The sequence below is a fragment of the Haliotis cracherodii genome, unplaced genomic scaffold (assembly GCF_022045235.1).
Source record: "Haliotis cracherodii isolate W230 unplaced genomic scaffold, xgHalCrac1.p SCAF_33, whole genome shotgun sequence".
Lineage (NCBI taxonomy): Eukaryota > Metazoa > Mollusca > Gastropoda > Lepetellida > Haliotidae > Haliotis > Haliotis cracherodii.
In genome coordinates, this window is record NW_027266290.1 from 10176 (window position 1) to 18992 (window position 8817).

Consider the following 8817-nt stretch of genomic DNA (forward strand, 5'->3'; position numbering starts at 1 on the left):
ACTTTATGTGACCATAAAGAAAATCCTTCCTTGTATGTACTGAGAATTATGGTTAATCCCCCAGACAGAGATTGGGTGGTAAATTAGCTGGACCCATCAATGTCTCTCTCTCTTTTTATAGATTTGTATGGGGCTTCTGAATCCAGTACACCAATCTTGCCCCTAATCTTTTGTATTGTATTTACCTGATTTGAGCAAAATAGCAAACTTTATTCTGATTAAGATCATTTATTTGGACAAAGGCGTGTTCACATGTTACAAAAAGCCATCAGAAGTTGCTCTAAAGTTGGTAGGCCAGTGTCCCTGAAACATAAACATCGTTTCATTGTAACAGAGCAAATAAAGTGTATGTCTGCAACCAACTCATCTGTATCCCGGCGACCTGTACACGAGTCTGGACAACACAGCAACGTGATTGATTGATTGATTACAATACAGTAGTCCGTTATCACACAGTCGTCCATTATAATACAGTCCGTTACAATACAGTAGTCCTCTACAATACAGTTGTCCGTTGCAATACAGTCGTCCTCTACAATACAGTTGTCCCTTATGATACAGTCGTCCGTTGCAATACAGTCGTCCTCTACAATACAGTTGCCCGTTATAATACAGTTGCCCATTACAATACAGTTGTCCGTTGCAATACAGTCGTCCTCTACAATACAGTCGTCCGTTGCAATACAGTCGTCCGTTATAATACAGTCGTCCTCTACAATACAGTTGTCCGTTATAATACAGTCGTCCTCTACAATACAGTTATCCGTTACAATACAGTCGTCCGTTACAATACAGTCGTCCGTGGCAATACAGTCGTCCGTTACAATACAGTTGTCCGTTAGAAAACAGTCGTCTTCCACAATACAGTTGTCCGTTATAATAGTCATGCGTTACAATACAATCGTCCATTACAATAGAGTCGTCCGTTACAATACAGTCGTCCGTTACAATACAGTCGTCCGTTGCAATACAGTCGTCCTCTACAATACAGTTGCCCGTTACAATATAGTTGTCTGTTATAACAGAGTCGTCCGTTACAATACAGTTGGCCGTTGCAATATTGTCGTCCTCTACAATACAGTTGTCCGTTACAATACAGTCGTCCGTTGCAATACAGTCGTCCGTTACAATACAGTCGTCCCTTGCAATACAGTCGTCCTCTACAATACAGTTGTCCGTTAGAAAACAGTCGTCTTCCACAATACAGTTGTCCGTTATAATAGTCATGCGTTACAATACAATCGTCCATTACAATACAGTCGTCCGTTGCAATACAGTCGTCCTCTACAATACAGTTGCCCGTTACAATACAGTTGTCTGTTATAATAGAGTCGTCCGTTACAATACAGTTGGCCGTTGCAATATTGTCGTCCTCTACAATACAGTTGTCCGTTACAATACAGTCGTCCTCTACAATGCAGTCGTACTCTACAATACACGCGTCAGTTATAATACAGTCGTCCTCTACAATACAGTTATCCGTTACAATACAGTTGTCCCTTGCAATACAGTCGTCCTCTACAATGCAGTCGTACTCTACAATACAGTTGTCCGTTACAATACAGTCGTCCTCTACAATACAGTCGTCCCTTGCAATACAGTCGTCCTCTACAATACAGTCGTCCTCTACAATGCAGTCGTACTCTACAATACAGTTGTCCGTTACAATACAGTCGTCCGTTACAATACAGTCGTCCCTTGCAATACAGTCGTCCTCCACAATGCAGTCGTACTCTACAATACACGCGTCCGTTATAATACAGTCGTCCTCTACAATACAGTTATCCGTTACAATACAGTTGTCCGTTGCAATATAGTCGTCCGTTACAATACAGTCGTCCCTTACAATACAGTCGTCCTCTACAATACAGTTGTCCGTTACAATACAGTCGTCCTCTACAATGCAGTCGTACTCTACAATATATACACGCGTCCGTTATAATACAGTCGTCCTCTACAATACAGTTATCCGTTACAATACAGTTGTCCGTTGCAATATAGTCGTCCGTTACAATACAGTCGTCCCTCGCAATACAGTCGTCCTCTACAATACAGTTGTCCGTTAGAAAACAGTCGTCTTCACCAATACAGTCGTCCGTTACAATACAGTAATCCCTTATAATACAGTCGTCCTCTACAATACAGTTGTCCGTTAGAAAACAGTCGTCTTCTACAATACAGTCGTCCGTTACAATACAGTTGTCCGTTGCGATACAGTCGTCCTCTACAATACAGTTGTCCGTTACAATACAGTTGTCCGTTATAATACAGTTGTTCGTTACAATATAGTGGTCCTCTACAATACAGTTATCCGTTGCAACTCAGTCTTCCGTTACAATACAGTTATCCGTTACAATACAGTCATGCGTTATAATACAGTCGTCCGTTACAATACAGTCGTCCGTTACAATATAGTCGTCCTCTACAATACAATCGTCATCTACAATACAGTCGTCCGTTACAATACAGTTGTCCGTTGCAATACAGTCGTCCTCTACAACACAGTTGTCCGTTACAATACAGTCATGCGTTATAATACAGTCGTCCGTTACAATACAGTCGTCCGTTACAATACAGTCGTCCTCTACAATACAATCGTCATCTAAAATACAGTCGTCCGTTACAATACAGTCGTCCGTTATAATTCAGTCGTCCGTTGCAATACAGCCGTCCGTTACAATACAGTTGTCGTTTGTAATACAGTCATGCGTTACAATACAGCCGTTCGTTATAATACAGTCGTCCTCTACAATACAGTCGTCCGTTATAATACACTCGTCCTCTACAATACAGTCGTCCTATACAATACAGACGTCGATTACAATACAGTCGTTCGTTACAATACAGTCATCAGTTGCAATACAGTCGTCCGTTACAATACAGTCGTCAGTTGCAATGCAGTCGTCCGATACAATACAGTTGTACGTTATAATACACTCGTCCTCTACAATACAGTCGTCCTATACAATACAGACGTCGATTACAATACAGTCGTCCGTTACAATACAGTCATCCGTTACAATACAGTCGCCCGTTATAATACAATCTTCCGTTGCAATAGAGTCGTCCGATACAATACAGTTGTACGTTATAATACAATCGTCCCCTACAATACAGTCGTCCGTTACAATATAGTCGTCCGTTACAATACAGTTGTACGTTACAATACAGTTGTTGGTTGTAATACAGTCGTGCGTTAGAATCTTTAGTAAGTCGATCTTTAGTGAGGAATCGGTCTGAAGGACTTATCCATTCATTTATTTCTGATTCCTATTTTGTCTTTGTCGCTCAATGAAATGGATAATCAGTGGATAATCTCCGAGAGATAGATTACAAGATTTAAAGGTAGCTTACTTACATCACAAACGATGTCTATGGCAGGTACATCTATATGGCCATCCATGGTAACGGTCACAGATTGCAGGCCTGTTGCCAGGACAACTGCAGCAGTCACAATGTCTGTGCACAAAACAAATGGCGCCGCAGCATCCTCCGTATGCGTCTACATCGGCTGTAACAACAGCGTTTAATTCAGACAATATAAGGTTTGGGAATGGTTGGGGTTGGGGTTGGGGTTGGGGGCTTCACGTCAGAAGTAGGGAAGTTGAGTTGGATACACAAGGGTCACGAGTGAGTGAGTGAGTGAGTGAGTTTGGTTTTAGGCCGTTTTAAACAATATTCCAGCAATATCACGGCGGGGGACATTAGAAATGGGCTTCACACATTGTACCCATGTGGGGAATCGAACCCGGGTCTTCGGCGTGACGAGCGAACGCTTTAACCATAAGGCTACCCGACCGCCCCATAAGGCATTCAAATTGGTATCTCTGTCATAAAAAAATACAAGCGACAAATTCAAGACCCTGCTCTCACGAATCAGTGTTACAATCAGAAGAGATTATCCAGCTGCAGCAAAAACAATCACTGTGTCAACGTGCGTAGCGTCGTATGCGCTCTCTGCGTCGCCTGCGACTAATGCACCTCTTCGTCAACAGATTTGTGTCTCTCTACAGTAAACTGTTTAGATATGTTCTACGTTGTTTGACTTTATGAGTCGGATTAAGTATTAAGAGAAATAATCCCAAGATTCCGTCATTACTCCAAAACTAGGTGTTCGAATTCCTTTCTTTCATTTCACTGTTTCATAGCAGTATAACGGTAATTTAACTCAACACCAGGGAATATCAGAAGGAAAATAAGTATCCAAAATAAATTTGCATTTTAAAGAAAGAAATAAGATTCATTTTGTTTCTTATTTTGGTTTGTACTCTCTCAGATAAACATCTTCATCAACAAGCATGCGGTGATATAAAACTTCAAAACGTTTTATTGTAAACATGTGGAGGACATTTCCAAATTTGATGCATCAATGACAAAAATGATGTCCGATGCAATTCCAGATTTTGACTTGTACCATATGTTTCAGTGGGGTTTTTCAGGTGAACAATTGACTTGCGTTTGCATGTGTTTGTGACGGGTGCCACCGATGGGATAGGATACGCTCACCTCTTTGCGAACATCTGGTATCATCAATATTGATAGTGAGTCACAAACAATTCCTAATGGTATAGTCAGAATCGTACAATCGACACTGTTTTGGCAGAGAATTCCTTGGAATATGGAAAGGGTTTTGTCGCTTTTATGTACATATATACAAGAATGTTTAAATACGAGATAGACCACCAGCATGCAGAGATATACAGTAAACTACGGTTATAACGAACACGCTTATAACGAACTGACGGATATAAGGAACTTACTTTTTTGTCCCTAAAATTTGCTGTAGTTATGTTGTATATATGCCTATAACGAACTACGGTTATAACGAACTAAACTCAGTGGTCCCTTTCGGTTCGTTATAACCGTAGTTTACTGTACCTATATGTGAGGTACGCTTGTCAGAGGCCCAATTCCAGAAACATATATTTGTTTATACTAAATTACTTTTGTATCCTTGCGTTCTTTGTGTTAGCTACAGGATTGATACAAAAACCTCGAGAAGGGGAATAGTTTCGGTTTGAAAATATACAACTACCAATCATGAAGTACTAGTATACATGAAGAGAAAAGGCTATATTTGAAGGATAATAGTCTTGTACTTTAGGCTGTAATAACTTTACCCAATATACAGCTGCTAATTCTTGCATGGAATCGAAGTCCTTCACTCACCCACGAGGGCGATCCCCAGGAACAACGCTGCAAACAGTACGAGGCAGGCAGTCTTCATGTTGGGAGTCGGTGTTGTCGACATATGCGGCCATTATATAGCCTCAAGACAGAAAGAAATAATCAGTTAAAGTGTCACTGCTGTCAACTCTCCTGAAAAAAGGATTAATTTATATATGGCAAAAAAATGGCCAAATGAAATAGGTTTTTTTTCAACTGGGGTGAATTAGAATGGAGTCCAGATTATTTCACTTATATAGTACAGTAAAATACGTTTATAACGAACACGCTTATAACGAACTGACAGATATAACGAACCTATTTTTTGGTCCTGGCCATTTGCTGTATATTTGTTGTATACATGCATATAACGAACTACGGTTATAACGAACTATAATTAGCGGTCCCTTTGAGTTCGTTATAACCGTAGTTTACTGTAACGTACATGCACGTCTGTGCTCGAATTAATCTGGACTGAAGCTGGTATTATAGTGTTAGCACACTGAGATACCAGGCCAGGGTTACAACAAGAACCTCTTTAAACGTCAGTTGGTATGACGAGACCAAGGGATGAAACCACCGACCTTCCGCTCTTCGGGCAGACGCTGTATCCACTAGACCACGGAGGCAATCTTTGTCGGTTGAGATTCTTCCGAGCCAGAACTTTGCATACCGATTTCTTGGGTTTAAATTAAAATTCATATTTTTTTTTATTTAGCGTAAATTTACATTTTAATACGGTACCACACGTATAAGGACAACAGTAAATTTAAACAACATTTGGACATGAATGTCCAGAAGAATCCGCTAGCCAAAACAGGAACTGTAGGTTCGTATCCCATTATCTTAAAAATGAATACGCGTTAAGGAAACAATGAAAAATATACATAAACAATGAGTGTCACAAGCTCCTTCCCAGCGCGTGACACCTTCGTTACACTCTCGGTAACATCTCTGTCACCAGTGTGGGCGCGGCCATTACAAGAATCTTGAAATGTGCCCTCTACCCTCATATGTAGTAACGTTTATACTTTTGTTTATGTCTTTGGGAATGCCATCATATTTCATTTTGAAAAGGTTTACGACTGACCATGTTTTCCAGATGAATTTTCTTTGTTGTTTTAATAATCAGATTGGTTCGAGATTGCAGACTAACGGAAAATCATCCAACTTCTCTCATACATTCTTACTATGTCAATTATAGATGATAGTTTTATTGAAATAGAAATTCAAATTGACAAACAAAGAAAGTAATTTATCAGCGGTAAGTGTATTCGGCGTCACGACAGACGTCACTTGTTTGTAAACATAACGGTCATTCGGTTGCGAGTTCAACTCCAAGCATGGTTGGGGCCGCCTGTCACAGTGGGTAGTATTGATTGGTGGCAGCGATAGTATAGAGAGCTCCGCGAACGGCCTATCGCTGTGAGGAGCTTGTGAGTGTCAGTGTTGCGATGTCAGCCATGCCACCTGTCAGGACGGATCTGAGGTGAGGTGAAATGGGGTTTAACGTCGTGTCCAAGATTATTGCACTTATATAGCGACGTGCATGTACGTTTGTGTGTTTGTGTGGCTGCTTGTACTAGTCAGGACTAATGCCGATTTATAGTGCTAGCTCACTGAGATACAGTGCCGCAGTTAAACATGAATACCCCTCTCAAACACAGTATACTGACTCCGAGCCGACCAGTCCTTGTTTTAGCCGCTTTATGCCGAGCGCCAGACAGGGTAACGTCTTTTGGTTTGACGCGGCCGGGCATCGAACCCCGGGCCTTCCGCTCTCCGGGCGGACGCTCTACCACTAGACCACGGAGGCGGTCAGGACGGATCTGAGACGCCAGGACAAGTCGTTCTTGATGATAGTGATCGCTAACCTACAAGTATCAATTGAAATTAAACATCTGGATATCTTTCTACAGCTTGGTGAAGCAAACTGTGTTGTGTTTCTGGCTATGTTTTGATTTCTTGGTTTGAGCAAAATCGTCGCTGTGAGGGAACTATTGTTTGGAACTCTGATCTAAGGCAAGTTATAACTCCTAGTACGTTTAATTCAAGCCTTTCAAATACAACTGTGTTTGCGTGACTAGGTACAAATTGAGGGACCGTCCCGTTGTTTTATTATTGCTTATGTATATTAATGTTAAATTCCCTTGGCTTTTTAGTTACCTCTTAGGCGGTAACAAATAAACCACTTGGGCCTTTATAGTATATAAAACATAAGATTGTAAATTTAGAACGTGCCGAGCTTGAGGCGATATGGATAAAGGTTAAATGTAAACCGCGCAATTACTAAATTGGTATTTTTTATTGTGCCTATGAAAGTGTCTATTATTGGAGCTTAGCTGATGAGACAATAGACCGTTCAGTTGGTCTTAATATGATAACTGTTCTAACTGGCGATTTCAATTTAGACATTCTATGTGAAACCTGTCAAAATATTGAAAGTTACAAACTACGTACGGTTTAAAGCAAATAATTACAGAACCGACATGAATAATCCCTTATTCTGAAAACCTGATGGATCTCATGTTCGTATCTTGTGTAAACTATGTAAGAATTCCTGGTGTCCCAGATCCCATCTGTAGTGATCACTGTCCAATCTGTAATATAAAATAAATTATACCCAAACATCACACCGAAAATATATAACAATCCTTTGGCAGATGTAGACGGTATAATTCAAGCTATTAATGAGATTGACCCAGATAGTCCACTTGCATATGATAACATTAATACTTTCACTGAAGACTTGACTTATAAACTTAAAGATATATTCGATAAATATATAGCTAATACGATTGTCATTTCAAGTAAAAAGACCCACTGTGTATAAATAATGAGGAACGCTCTATCATAAGGAAGCATATTTTCTAAAAATCGATTTCGACCCTCAGATTGCGTAAAATTTAGACTATGCAGGAACTAATATTATCAGCCAGAGCAGCCAAAAGAGCGCATGAATTAAAAACAGATAAAATCATGAAGAGCCCACATGGTACTAGGATCTGGTGGCGATTCGTAAAGAAATATGTCAAAACGCAAACCGAAAATTCGTCGTTTCCGCCAAGTTTTGCAAATAACATTTTGTGGGATGATATGGAAGATATTACCAATGTCTTAAATGGATTCTTCGTCGATCAATTAAAAGTACGAAACCCCGATTCTGATCTTGCATTTATTGGACCGTGCAAAATCGATGATCAATTACTGTCTGTCAATTTAAACCAGAATTAGTTTGTTTGTTGTTTAACGCCGCACAAAGCAATTTTCGAGCTATATGACGGCGGTCCGTAAATAATCAAGTCTGAACCCGACAATCCAGTGATTGACATCATGAGCGTCGATCCACGCAATGACATGCATCAACCACCCAACCCCTTTTAGTCTCCTCTTACGACAAGCATAGTCGCCTTTTACGGCATGCATGGGTTGCTGAAGACCTATTCTACCCCGGATCATCACGGGTCCGAATTAGTTTATAATATTCACCTTTCTGTAGATACGACTATGACAACAGTGCCGGGGGATATGGGTAACAAGATACTTAATTAATAGCGACGTGTCGAGCTCCAATCCTGGCTAAGTTATTGAAGTTTTCCCTAAAAAATATAACTTTTGAAAACAAGCATCAGTAACGCCAATTCATAAAAA

At 40.3% G+C, this 8817-nt stretch overlaps 1 protein-coding gene across 1 annotated transcript; it reads right to left on the minus strand.

Moving 5' to 3' along the window:
- Positions 1-280: 280 nt before the first annotated feature.
- On the minus strand, positions 281-5251 carry LOC139477314 (cysteine-rich, acidic integral membrane protein-like). Its single transcript, XM_071259867.1, has 4 exons — positions 5170-5251; positions 1240-1914; positions 506-853; positions 281-303 (listed from the first exon to the last, which is right to left on the minus strand). Exons 1-4 carry the CDS (start codon positions 5249-5251, stop codon positions 281-283), a joined length of 1128 nt encoding a protein of 375 aa, XP_071115968.1.
- Between the last annotated feature and the right edge of the window lie 3566 nt (positions 5252-8817).

Coding starts and splice junctions, on each gene's coding strand:
- LOC139477314 (XM_071259867.1), bottom strand. CDS start 5,251: ATGTCGACAACACCGACTCCCAACATGAAGACTGCCTGCCTCGTACTG. Junction 854..1,239: donor CTGTATTGTAATGGACGATT/GTATTGTAACGC, acceptor GTATTGTGGAAG/ACGACTGTTTTCTAACGGAC. Junction 304..505: donor CTGTATTGCAACGGACAACT/GTATTGTAGAGG, acceptor TTTATGTTTCAG/GGACACTGGCCTACCAACTT.